The sequence below is a fragment of the Dermacentor albipictus genome, chromosome 10 (genome assembly GCF_038994185.2).
Source record: "Dermacentor albipictus isolate Rhodes 1998 colony chromosome 10, USDA_Dalb.pri_finalv2, whole genome shotgun sequence".
NCBI classification, from domain to species: Eukaryota; Metazoa; Arthropoda; class Arachnida; order Ixodida; family Ixodidae; genus Dermacentor; species Dermacentor albipictus.
Genome location: NC_091830.1, coordinates 93,868,425 through 93,882,157, shown reverse-complemented (window position 1 = coordinate 93,882,157; position 13,733 = coordinate 93,868,425). Strand labels below are relative to the sequence as shown.

At 49.1% G+C, this 13,733-nt stretch overlaps 1 protein-coding gene across 2 annotated transcripts in view; it reads right to left on the bottom strand.

Annotated features, from left to right (window-relative positions):
• The window catches only part of LOC139050981 (TNF receptor-associated factor 5-like), a 30,455-nt gene extending 17,410 nt beyond the window's left edge, over positions 1–13,045 (bottom strand). Inside the window, exon 1 of one of the 2 annotated variants that reach the window (XM_070527916.1) lies at positions 12,955–13,045. In XM_070527916.1, the coding sequence (XP_070384017.1) occupies positions 12,955–13,005 (51 nt within the window). In that variant the 5' untranslated portion in view covers positions 13,006–13,045. Of the gene's footprint in view, positions 1–8,302; positions 8,683–12,954 lie in introns of those variants that run through there. The other variant, XM_070527915.1, reaches the window with a different exon arrangement.
• Positions 13,046–13,733: the final 688 nt, after the last annotated feature.

Sequence of the window (13,733 nt, the reverse complement as noted above, 5' to 3'; positions counted from 1 at the left end):
ATTTTCGTGCAAGCCGTCTCTTGTGACCGTCAACGGGAAGTTCGCCGTCCGCAGAGACGGCTTGCAGGAACATTTAATAACGAAAGCGATAGCGAATTTAGGAACGCGTTCCTAAATGTTCCATAGACAACGCCTAGTCCACACAAGAACGGTTCCTAAATTCATTATTATTGTCGTTATTAAATGTAAGTGCAAGCCGCCCCGGGCAGCTACCTGTCGGCGCCGAACCGACCACACACTGACCCAGTCCGGGGTGGCTCCGTCAGCCCATTTTGCGAAAACTAAAATCTGCAACCGATGGAAGTGCGGTTGCTATTCGTCGAACTTGCTAAGGCCTTCTGCCACCGACGAAGACGCCGAAAAGTTCATTTCGACGGCATATCAACGAGACGCCGCCACACCAACGAAGGCTTGAAGCAAACAATAAGCCGACAAAAGAAGACCCGACGACGCTACATTCCAGGCACAGGACAACACGACGCAGCAGTGATCCGACGGCAAGACATAACTGCAACGAAAGGCAAAGAACCACGAACCTCGATGTGCATCTCGACGGTCTGAAGTGACCGCGCCTGTAGACCCTAGAACAAACTACTAGGACTAGAAACTAGAACACCGCCCAGTTGAAGGTTAAAACTGCATGGGAAGGCCCTCAGATTCGAACCACTGGAGGACAACTAATAACACTGACTGGAATATGCACGGCAAGAATTACACTTCGGACCGGGCCTACCCTGCCACTTTTGTTATCCTCCAACCGTGTTCACGAGACATTCTTGGCCTGGGCTTCCTGAAACAACACGGTGTAATCATCGACCTGAAGTCAAAGTCGGCTACGGAATCCGATAAATCGATACAGTTGGACAGGGCTCATAGTCTCCATGCAATGAGTGTACTTGAGGACTAAGTCACCATCCTGCCGCCCTCCAGCATTATTATTTCCGTCGTCTGCGAAACACCCGCAGACTTAGAAGGCTTCATCGAGGGCGAGCAACACTCATTGCTCGACCATGAAATTTGCGTCGTAAGAGGCATTGCTCGACTGCACGGAGGGTAAGCGAAAGTGATGCTGCCAAACTTCAGCCATGAGATCAAGCACCTCAACAAGGGCACGACGATCACATACATCGAGGAAATTGTGGAAATGAGGAATGCGTTTGTCCTCTTCTATTCCACCGCATCTACCCCGATGACCATGGTTCCCGAATCTGACTATGTCATACATCCAAGTATCCGTAAGGATAAGCAGCAACAGCTCAGAAGTCTTATCCTACGATATAAAGACTGCTTTTCGACGTCATCCTGGATTCGACAAACACCAGTTGCAAAGCATCGCATAATAATCGGAATGCACTCGACCATTCCGCCAGAACCCTTACAGACTGTGAAGATATAGGGCAACAAGTCGAAAAAATGCAGCGCCAGGTGTGATCCAGCCATCCAAAGCCCGTGTGCATCTCCTGTAGTCTTGGTGAAGAAAAAGAACGGTTCCTTATGTTTCTGCGCCGACTATCGTCGACTAAAGAAAATCACGATGAAGGTCATATACTCCCATCCACGGATAAACGACACTTTGGACCGGCTCCGCAATGCTAAATACTTCTCGTCGATGGATCTCATGACTAGCTACTGTCGAAGAGAAGTGAATGAACGGTATCGCCAAAAGACCGCCTTCATCCCACCAGACGGCTTCTATGAGTTCAAGGTTATGCCATTTGGACTACGCTCGACGAATGCAACGTTTGGACACACTATTAGCAGGATTCAAGTGGCAGACCTGTTTCGTTTAATTAGATAACGTCGCTGTTTTTGCAGGTCATCTCGACGATAAACTTAGGCTTGGCGACCGCAATAGAAGCCATGAAATCATAGGGCTCACTCTGATTCGGAAATGTGCCGCTTTGCTTACGACGAGCTTCTGCTCTGGGCAACGTCATCAGCAAATATGCAGACCACCCTGACCCGCAGAAGACAGGTACGATAGCAAACTTCCAGCAGCCAGCCCACCAACAAGATTTCTAGATTCCTTGGCACGCATCGCTGAGCCACTGATACATCTAACAAAATGTGATGTTGAGTTCAAGTGCGAAACGCCGCAGGCCGACGCATTTCAAGAACTTAAAATATGCATGCAGTCGACACCGGTACTTGCACACTTCGACGAGGAGGCAGATACAGAGATCCACACTGACGCCACTAGCCTAGGCCTCGATGCCGTCCTAGTTCAAAAAAAGAAGACGGATTGAACGGGTGATATAGCTTGTGTTAGCACGTCGCTGCAAAAGCGGAAGGAAATTATTCTTCGACTGAAAATGTATGCCTCGACATCATTTGGGCTACAGCAAAATTTCGCTTTTACGACCAATTTAAGGGACCCTTGAGGACGCCTGCCGGGGTTGAGTCTCAGACTGGAGTCATAACAGATGAGTTCACATTAATCAATTACTTTAATGTTGTCTTACTAAGAATTTCTGGTGTCTGAAGAGGCTTATGCCAGGGTGTATTCACGCCCAAGTTAGTTTCGGTGTAGTTTATTTACTGTCACTACTAAAAATTTTCTGCAACGCTGAATACTTGGAGAAGGAACTGGTAAATTACGAATAATTTGCCAAACCATTTTTTGCTAACTTGAGATCTGTAGCGTTTGTTTGAGCGGTCTTACTCCAACTGCAATGCGAATAAGTTATGTAAACCACAAGCAGTGGAACAAAAACAAATAATTGTACACACCCTTGGGAGAGATAGGACTGTCATTTAAGTATACCTGCTACTGGTAATGGCTTCCCGGCTATATATATAATGTCATAATCCTGCTGTAGCAGTGGCCCAAAAGGAACCCCGCGCACTTTTCAAACGAAGCTTTATTTGTCTGCTCTCCCCGACTTTCTTGTTTGTGGCTGCTGGGTCCTGTTCTCTAGCCATATAGCTCGTAAAGGTGCCGATGCCGCTGGCCTTGATTTCTACAAATTATTCAGTGAGAGCACAAATGATACTGAAGTCTCCCCCTTGCAATAATAGTCATAAAGAGCAGAATTTCTTTAAAAAAGACTTTTTTAAACATTTTTAGCGTAATTTGGTGGGGTTTACGGTTTGGCGGGTCTGCTAGGTCTGCCTATCCACGAGCAAAGTCGATTCTACTGTTTCGTTTTCGGCAAGATCAGACCGCATTAGTAGGGTTGCCTGCCTTGGTCTCAGTCATGGAGCTAATCCCCAAGGCATGAAAATGTGGTCGTGTCTGTTACGTGATTAAAGCCTCTTTGTCTTGCAGTGTTCTAAGGCAGGCAATCCCTACGGTGCAATACGCTGTGCTTAAAATAATCATTTACAGGGCGTTTATATCACCTGATTAGGAAAACCTGGTTTGTTAAATTCCAACATGCCATTTGCGTCTGCAGATTAGTCTTGAATTTTTCAATCTATAAATGCAAACAGGATATTTTATTGCGCGGTTACTTCTTCGTCCGTGTTAATCCTTAGCCTATTGTTGCCCGCCGAAGTACGGTCTCCCGATTCTTCAACAGTAACGCGGAAGCGTTGACCGGCCAACCTGTCAAAGCCTTCTAACGGGGCCAACTGCGAGATCAGCTAGAGTAGCGCATGCGCACTAAGTTTATTCGAAGCGCAAGTTTTCTCTGCTAAGCTCTTCCAACAAGCATGACACCGCCCCTGTCACGGTTAACTCAGTCGAAGCTTCCCTGCTTATCGGAGACGGCAGTGCGAGTTCACCTGGACGCGCCTGTTTTATAACAAATGCCGCTGTAGTCCGCGTGTACCGTATGATACGGAATAGAGCACCCAAAAAAGGGAAATAAATGAGCTAGCACATTTGTCTGGGAATAATGATTGTATTTTCGCAATTTTCGCACATTCCGCGATGCCTATCAGATTCACGCAGACGTGTGTTAGGGGACCTTGTCGTCAGTTTTTTTCAAAGTTCGACGCCATTCGATAGCTTCAACTAGCATGAATGAAAGAAATCATGTTTTGCAAAAGTTATAGTGACGTTTCGCTTCGTGAACGAAAGCGTGTGGGTGCTACTCCGGAGTTTTCGAGTCAGGCCTTCTTGACGGACACAACCGCATTGTGCCCGAAGCAGCCTAGCGCGCTCTTCGGCAGTCTCGTGAGCACGCTTAGCCCACCCCTTGTTCCGGCTTCGTTCAGACGGTGCCTGGCGCTTGCTGACGACTTGTGAGTAGGTCGACTCGCGCTCGGTCTGTCACCGATTGACAAACCCGGTACATGTGTGACGCACACAGAGTTAGTAGGAACTGCCAGAGGAAGTGAACCCAGCGCGTCTCCGCGTACCCTCCTTCTGCGCGACGCTCTGCCTCATCCCTCCCCTATTCCTTTTGGATGAACAACAGCCAGATGAACAAAGAAGTCCAGCTAAAAACTCTTCTACCTCACTCCGCCTTGCGCTCCTCTTATGCACCTTCAGGAGCCCATTTCAGCGCTCGCCTCCCCTACCAGCTCGGTGGCCGCCGACTCAATCTCGCGGATTTCATAGACGGCCCATGCGCGAGAAACACATTTAGTAAGGCTGCAAATGTACCTCCAACAGCGTCAGCCAAACGCCGTGGCACTGAATCGTACAGCGCGGGCGCGAGTTTGGCGTTGCTTTTTAGGGTCTCCTATTGCGCCTTCATCGCCTTCCAAAGTTGATCGGGCGTCACGTTGTGCATATCCATCCTTCAAAGGCTGCTCGTCATTATGGCCCCGACATTCTCTAGAATGTTAAATTCGGCTCCCTGTGTAGCCCACGACAGAGTCATAACCCCCTATTCCTCAAGATGGGCCTTCACAGCGCAGGAAATCTGGACCGGTTCAAGGTCCTGCCGTAGGCAGAAATAGCCGCCTCTCAAAGGGCCCATCGAGCATGTGGAATATACGCTGGTAGTCAAGGATATCATTGTAATTGTCGGAGCAGAGTCGACACAGAACTCCGAAGATGGGTCCAAGCCCGTCCGTGATCACGACCGAGGCGTTGACGCAGTGGAGCCCACTTGCCCTCGCGTCCTGGGTGTAGTGAGGGTCAAATATGCAAAAGCAAGAATTGAAAGCATTTATGTTGTAAGGTTTAGCCCGATACTCGCAAATCCTGAACAGCAACACACCTTGTGGTATACACATCCGTAAATGCCAATCTGCTGCAGTCAACCACTGTCCAATACATGTGACTCTACACAAACAGCAGCCTTTTCGCCTTGTTGCCTGCCGTGAGGAACGGCTTTCGCGCCGCAGTTCTGTTCCTCAATCCTGCTTTACGTAGTCTTTGTCGCACGAGACTGTTACTAACGTCCAATCTGACCATATTCGTCACCTGTCTCGCAGTGAGGAAAGGATCCACCGCGGCTACAGCAACGATGCTGCTCCTTTGTTGTTTTCCGGTTCAATCATCGAGCTACGTCACGAATGCGGCCTTCGTCATGAAATGCCCCTGTTGTTCTATTGACTGTTTTAATCTGATATCAACTATTTTAGCTATGTCTCTCGGTGAATAGCCGTCCTTTGGGAATTCTACAACTCGGAGGCTCGATTCTTTTGAAATGCGAGGTGGCATTCTTCTTTCCGCTAGACAACTGCTAAAGAATTGCATCCAGGCGAAAGCAATGTGTGCGTTACAGTTACACATTATTTAGAACGTGTAATAAGCATGCACCACGTTTCAAATTGCATCGAAAACTTAATAATCTTTGTCGCCCCTGCGATACATAATCTTTGTTGCCCTGCGATACAGCTTTACACGTTTAGTTTATTATTTTCCTGTGTATGCACATTAGCGCAGCACACGCTAAAAAAGAAAACAAAATGACGCAAGCTATCTGCAATAACCCGGTAAGCATGCGCCGCACTGGTCGTGCAAGGGGCTGTGTCGTGCTGGTAGTGAGAGCTAGCAGACGAAACTTGCGCTTTGAGTAAAGTTGGCACGCATGCACTACTCTTGCTGATGTCGTCGCTTCGCGCCGTTAGAAGGCGCTCGTCGGTTAGCCGGTCGATGCTCGCGCAGTACTGCTAATGAACCGGGAGTCTGTACTTCAATTTTCTGGCTACAGTGACCAAGCGATATAGTTCAGAACATGATGCAGATTAGTTTGTCATGTTGGTAACTATGAAGTGCAACCTAACGCCTGTCGCAGCATACGACGTGCTCTAGAAAACAACGTGTTCAAAGACCGTGTGACAAAAAGCTCCAGAATAGCAATAAATATCACGCCTACTGCTGTGAGCGACTTGAATAGAATGCTTGCGTTTCATGCGTTACCTTGAGGCACGCCGCAGGGGGGTAGCGTGGAATAATTTTGATCATATGAGGTTCTTTTTGGCCACCTAAGTCTAAGTACCTGAGTGGTTTTGCAATGTGTCCAGCGACCTCAGCGACCTCAACCTCAGCAGCGCAATGCCATAGCTACTCGACTAGGGCGGCCTGCGCGGATGTGAGTAAAGAAAGGGCATTATGAAGAAGACTTGAGAGCTGTGCAAAGGGGGAAGACAGCTGGGGAGGATCAGGTAACAGCAGATTTCTTGAAGTATGGGGGCAGATTCTTCTAGAAAAACTGGCCATCCTGCATAGGCAATGTCTCATGACCTCAAGGGTACCGGAATCTTGGAAGAACGCCAACAAAATCTTGATCCATACGAAAGGGGACGACGAAGGAGTGAAAAATTATAGACCGCGATCAGTTGACTGCCCTTTGCCTACAAAGAATTTACTAAGGTAAACGCAAATAGAATCAGGAGCACCTTAGACTTCTGTCAACGAAAGAACCAGGCAGGATTTCGCAAAGGCTACTCAACAATAGACCATATTCACACTTTCAACCAGGGGATAGAGAAATGTGCGGAATATAACCAACCATCATATATCGGTTTCAATAATTACGAGAAAGCGTTTGATTCAGTCGAAACCTCAGTAGTCATGCTGGCATTACGGAAACACGGTGTAGACGAGCCGTACGTAAAAATACTGAAAGATATCTATAGGGGCTCCACAGCCACCGCAGTCCTCCATAAAGAAAGCAAGAAAATCCCAATAAAGAAGGGCATCATCAAGGGAGATACGATCTCTGCAGTGCTATTCACAGCGTGTTTACAGGAGGTATTCAGAGACGTGGATTGGGAAGAATTGGGGATAAGAGTTAATGAAGAATACCTTGGTAACTTGCGATTCGTTGATGATATTGCATTGCTTTGTAACTCAGGGGACCAATTGCAATGCATGCTCACTGACCAGGGCAGGCAAAGCAGAACGGTGCGCCTAAAATAATCTGCAGAAAACTAAACTAATGTTTCACAGTCTCGGAAGGGAACAGCAGTTTATGGTAGATAACGAGGCACTTGAAGTGGTAAGGGAATACATCTACTTAGCATAGATAGTGACCGCGGATCCGGATCAGAATAAGAACGGGGCTGGGGTGCGTTTGGCAGGCATTCTCAGATCATGAACAGCAGGTTGCCATTATTCCTCAAGAGAAAAGTGTAAACAGCTGTGTCTGGAGAAACCTGGAGGCTTACGAAAAGGGGCTCTACTTAAATTGAGGGCGACACAAAGAGCTATGGAAAGAAAAGTTATGTGTGTAACGTAAAGGGGTGGGGGATAAGAAGAGAGCCGATTAGGTGAGGGAACAAACGTGGGTTAATGACATCTTAGTTGAAAACATGAAAACGAAATGGGCATTGGCAGGGCGTGTAATGAGGAGAGAAGATAACCAATGGTCATTAAGGGTTACGTACTGGATTCCAAGAGAAGGGAAGCGTAGCAGGGCGTGGCAGGAAGTTGGCGGATGAGGTTAAGACGTTTGCAGGGACAACATGGCTACAATTAGTGCATGACCGGGGTAGTTGGAGAAGTATGGGAGACACCTTTGCCCGGCAGTGGGCGTAGCCAGGCTGATGATGATGATGATTATGAAGAAGAGAATGCACAACCAGATACGCTACAGTATAATAGATAGGGGCTACGCTCATATGTGTCTCTCATTGTACAAATGTTCACGTAGTTTGTGGCCACACGTCTGGTAATGCAGAGTTACATCACATTCTGTCTCAGAAAGAGCACATACCGAATTTAGGGTAGACGTCTTTGTCCTTCTAGACGCTACCACTACTGCTACATCGGTCAAAGTCTAGCAAATTTTTCTATCCCCTTTCAAGGTAGCTCACACAGGATTGTAGCGTTCTGGCGAGAAATGAATGCTATGTCCAGCAGTAGACGCTCATACTGTTCTGCCAACCTCTCCATTACACCTCGTCAAACATCGCAGGATAATATAAAGAAACCAGTTCTTCGTCTTCGCATTCTTACCTTGCGCTTGAGCAAGTTCTCCAAAGGAAATTGTATCCATTCGGCATCCTCTTCTAGAAAGTGGTCACCGTCGAGCGGACAGGCGCGTGCATCGTCGAGCAAGCAGTGTTCGTAGCAGCTGCGGCACAGCACGTGTTGGCACGGGAGAAAGGCAATAATACTGGGTACTACGCCACACGCTTTGCATATTCTGTGTGCCGGAAGAGGCTCGACGAAATGTAAATGTCTCCAGTCCAGTTCCTGAGCAAAACCGCACAGCGTATACTGTTGGCCTTGAGAAGCCATGGCGAACAGCGCATACGTCGACTGGCAAACGTGCTGCTGTTGGTTCTGCTGAAATATCGAAGCTTTGTCCGCGCTGTACGGTTGCAACTGTTTCCATGGCTGCTATCACCCTGATATTGCTGCACCCCATTTCCTTATCACAGACGGCGCCGCTCGCTGTTCGCTACGGAACATCGCAGAAATTGTCTACTCGCTTTGCTCGTCGACTCTTTTACCTATACTTATCTATGGGGGTGGATAAGCGGGGGATGGGCGGTTCACAAAGGTTACAAAGGTTGGGAAAAATATGAAAAACAATTTGCCGAGACGTCAAGGGGCAGTTTGCGACAGAAGCATGAGTTGCTATGCGATGGAGCAACAACTGAACGAAAAAAAAAAGTACGAGGACTCTTTGCACAGTTTATGTAAAAGATCCCCAGATAAATTAGCAGTTACCATAAAAGTACGATGTGGGCGTAAAAAATAAAGAAAGAATTACAGGTATTCCGTTTTTGTTGTTGATGTTTCTTTCGAATTTAAGCGCTTTTCGTTATGCCCCTTATAGGCCAGTGCTCCTACCACCAGAGAGATAGCACCTGTGGAGACATACGTAAAGCACTGCGTCCTACTAAAGTGGTCTTGCTCAATATAACGCAATAATTGAGTCGAAAATATCGGTATTTCGTTGTCGATTAGTTTTACTTCTTTCCTGCACTTCAGTTTTCAGCGAGTGCCTTTCCTAGTCCTTAGAAGATGTGACTGAAAGCTAATGTCCACGACACGAAAAACTACACGGCGTTAACACTTAGCCTTCATTGCCAGAGCCAGCTCGCCATGTCACGGTGAAAACAAGTGTTTTTTTTTCATCCACTGTAGCTAAAAAGCGGGAATGTTCCCCCTTTTTCTGTGTCTATGTTTGCTTAGTAACATAGCACATATTGGGTGACGTTTTGTTGTCACGTGGCGATTGGTTATTGCAATTCATTTTGGCGTGTTTTTATGCCTTGTACTTTAGATGATATGTTTGCAATCGCCATCGGTTTATACACGTATCAGCTGTCCTTTCAACGATTCAGATGCATTTTGTTCGCCCATTTTATTCGTTTTTCATGTAAACATATCTTCATCTGGTTGATGTGCACATGTATACAGATTGTACTGACACCATGCAATGTATTCTTATGACGGCCGGACCCCGGCCGAAACGTCAATAAACCGCCTCATACGCGCGGGTCTACTTCACTGTGAATATTTACCCGGACCCTGAATTGTTTTTGTGTGGTATATATATATATATATATATATATATATATATATATATATATATATATATATATATATATAGATTGTAACGAAGAAGGGTAGCCGCCTGCGCCACAGCACCATCGCTACCCGCATGAGCTCGTGGTTGCTGTCTTTCGCAGAACGCTTGTGATGGCTACCCGTTCGCGCCCGTTGCTAATAAATCTCTTAGCAAGTGGTGGAGGTGCGGGCTTTCGACCACCCTGGAACTTCGGAGTCACACCCTACCCCCCATCATGCCCGACGACGCACGCACTCCTCCAGCTCCTCCAACGTCGAGGGCCACCTTGGTTTGTGCCGGTGCCTTGCGTCAGCGAGATCCCCCTCTCTTCTCCGGCACAGATGACAAAGACGTTGAAGATTGGATCTCGTCTCATGAGCGAGTGAGTGCCCATAACCAGTGGGACGACGTTACCAAGCTGATAAACGTCGCATTTCATCTTACGGACGTTGCGGAACTATGGTTTCTCAACCATGAAGCCGACCTCACTTCGTGGTTGGTCGTCAAGACCAACTTTACCCACGTTTTCGGTGGGCCTGCAGTAAGAAAGCTTCGTGCAGAAAAACGTTTGCGCACACGATCCCAAGAGACCGGAGAAAACTTCACGAGCTACATTGAGGACATTGTCGACCTTTGCAAACGGGTGAATGCGTAGATGTCAGAGAAGGAGAAGATCAAACATATAATGAAGGGTATTCAGGACGACGCATTTCAAATGTTATTATCGAAGAGTCCTCACACTGTCGCTGAAGTGATCGATTTGTGCCAGAGCTACGACGAGTTGCGCAGGCAACGGCTTCACACCCGACGTCCCACCGCGCCCGCCGACTCTCTATAAAGCCTTGGAGTCGACGACAACCATGGTGCTCTCTTCGTAAAAATACAGAAATTCGTTCGCGCAGAGGTCGCCCGCCAGCTATCGTTGATATCTTCTGTCCAGGCACCACCCCCTGCTTTGCATCCTACTATCCGCGACTTCATTCAAGAACAAGTCTCTCAAGCCGTTTCTCCAGCCGTTGAGCAGCCACCAGTCACGGCTCCTCTCACTTACGCTGAAGCAGTTTCCCGTTCTAGTCCACAAGCGCCCCTGCCGCCCTCTATGCATCGACCACCGACAATTTGCCGCCATCTATGCCGCTTCACGACCGCCGGCATTTGCCTCCTATGCCGCTGCCCGACCGACAGCATTTTCCGAATCCTCAACCGTAACTCGGACCTTACCCCCACCAGTGGCGCACCTTCGATGACCGCCCAATATGTTTTAACGCGATAGCGTTAAGGAGCTCGTGTCGCAGAAAAGCCGGTGTCGTCGGCGTCGGGTGTCGGCGTCGGCGGCGTTGACCGTGAGCGATAAATCACGGCAGGCGCTTCATAAATAAAAAGCAACTTCCAAGATTGACCCGGTGGGAATCGAACCCAGGTCTCCAGAGTGTGAGACGGAGACGCTACCACTCAGCCACGAGTTCGATGCTTCCAAGCGGTGCAAACGCGCCTCTAGTGAATGCGGTGTTGCCTTCGAAACGAGCCGTGGAAAGTTATACTGCGGTGTATATCGGTAATTATGAACATGTAACGTACAGAAGTCACAATTACACGAGTTGCGAAGTGCGTTTCCGCTGCATTTCTTCTGCGCTTTCCGCACACGCAGAGCCATCTTGCGGCAAACACAAAAGACCCCCTCCTCTCAATGTACGGCGCTGCCCCGACAGGAGGCGCGCCGCGCGCGCATTGGGACCGCTGCCAGGCGCGTCGCGGGACTCCCTCTCCCCTGACGACGCTTCGCCGTGCTCCCGGTTTAGATTACTATCTATCTCTCTGCCCGTGCCGATCACGACGTTTGGCTGGCGTAGATCGTTTCCCCTCCGAGACACCGAGTTCTTTGGTTCGTTTCTTTCGCTCAGGCGCACGTTTCGTTGCCGCGGCGAACGCTGCGTTGCTCGACGCTCACCGCGTGATAGGTGGGCGCTAAGTCCGATGCGGGGCGCATCGTAAGTGATCGCTGTGCCGTAGCGCATTGTCTTATACCCCTTGGCGGGTCGACGGGAACGCTGTCGCGTCCCACTCTTGAAGGCGAAGCTTAAGCGTCCTCCAATTTTTGCTTGCGGTGGCGCTGGTCACGTGGCGCGCCATTGTCGTCGTGGCATGCTTCCTCTTCAGAACATCCGGCGAGCGCCACCTTTCCCCGCTCCGTTTTCCTCGTCGCCTTCCGGCCTTCCTACCTCTTCATTTTCCCCTGACCGCCCAACCGCCTCTACTCGCCGCTCACCATCTCCCCGTCGTCGCTCGCTTTCTCCGATGCGGCGTCGTCCCGTGTCCACCGAGCAGGAAAACTGATGGCCGCAGTTCCCGAGGCACGAACTGCGTCCACGTCGCAATGCCCAAGTCCTCGTCCCTCTCCAGCCAACGTCATCGAAGTCTCTGTCGAAGGAATCGCCGTCCTGGCACTTGTAGATACAGGAGCCGCCGTATCCGTAATTTCCGCCGAACTCTGCCGCACACTACGAAAGGTTTTGACGCCTCTCTCCGACTTCTCCCTTCGAACCGAGAACGCTCAAAATATTACGCCTCTCGCTGCCTGTGCTGCTCGCGTTTTCATTCAAGGCCTACTGTATACCGTCGAATTCGTCGTGCTGCCCACGTGTTCCCATGACATCATATTAGGCTGGGACTTCCTTGCAAATATTAACGCCGTTATTGACTGTTGTCACGCCGAACTCGAACTTTCTGCACTTCCCGACGTCGAGCCTATCGAAAACGACCCTTCCAGCGTTAAACTGTTCGTTTCCGAAGACAATTCCGTCCCTCCACGCTCTTCCCTGCTTGTGCCTGTGTCGTGCGCCGCTATTGTTGATGCCACTGTTCTCTTTACGCCCTCTGAGCTGTTCATTCGCCGCCGATGTTCTCCGCTGCCCTTTGCTCTCCTTACTCTTCGCAATGGCGCCACGAAAATGGTCATCGACAATCCCACAGCCTGCCCTTTAGCTTTATCTCATGGTGAATGCCTAGGCCTTGTTCAACCGGTCGACACCTTTTGCATCTTTGACACTCCTTCCATTTCTACTTCTGCGGGCCTTGGCGCACTTACTTGTGACTCTGCGGTTGATCCGTCCCTCCTCAACGCTTTCCACTGCTCCATCGACGATGGCACGTCATCTTCAGAACGAAGCCAGCTTATTGCTCTCCTGCAGAGGTTCAGCGCTTCTTTCGACAGCCATGCTTCCGGTTTGGGCCGCACATCGACCGTTTTTCACCAAATAGATACCGGCACTCACGCACCTTTACGGCAGCGCCCTTACCGAGTTTCCGCCTCTGAGCGCCGTGTCATTGACCACCAGGTTGCTGACATGCTCAATCATGGCGTTGTGCAGCCTTCCAACAGTCCCTGCGCATCACCGGTCGTCCTCGTTAAGAAAAAGGATGGCTATATTCGATTCTGCGTCGACTACCGACGTCTGAACAAGATAACGCGCAAGGACGTTTACCCGTTACCGCGCATTGACGACGCCCTCGACTGTTTGCAGGGAGCTGAATTCTTTTCTTCGCTGGATTTACGTTCCGGATACTGGCAAGTCCCCTTGGCACCATCTGATCGACCTAAAACAGCATTTCTAACACCTCACGGATTGTACGCATTCATCGTAATGCCTTTCGGCCTGTGCAACGCTCCAGCCACTTTTGAGAGAATGATGGATAATATTTTACGCGGCCTCAAATGGAACACATGTTTATGCTACCTGGATGACGTAGTTGTCTTTTCCGCTGATTTCCGAACCCATCGCAGCCGTCTCGAGCAAGTTCTCAAATGCCTTACTGACGCGGGACTTCAACTTGACTTAAAAAATGTCGTTTCGGCGCCCGAAAGCT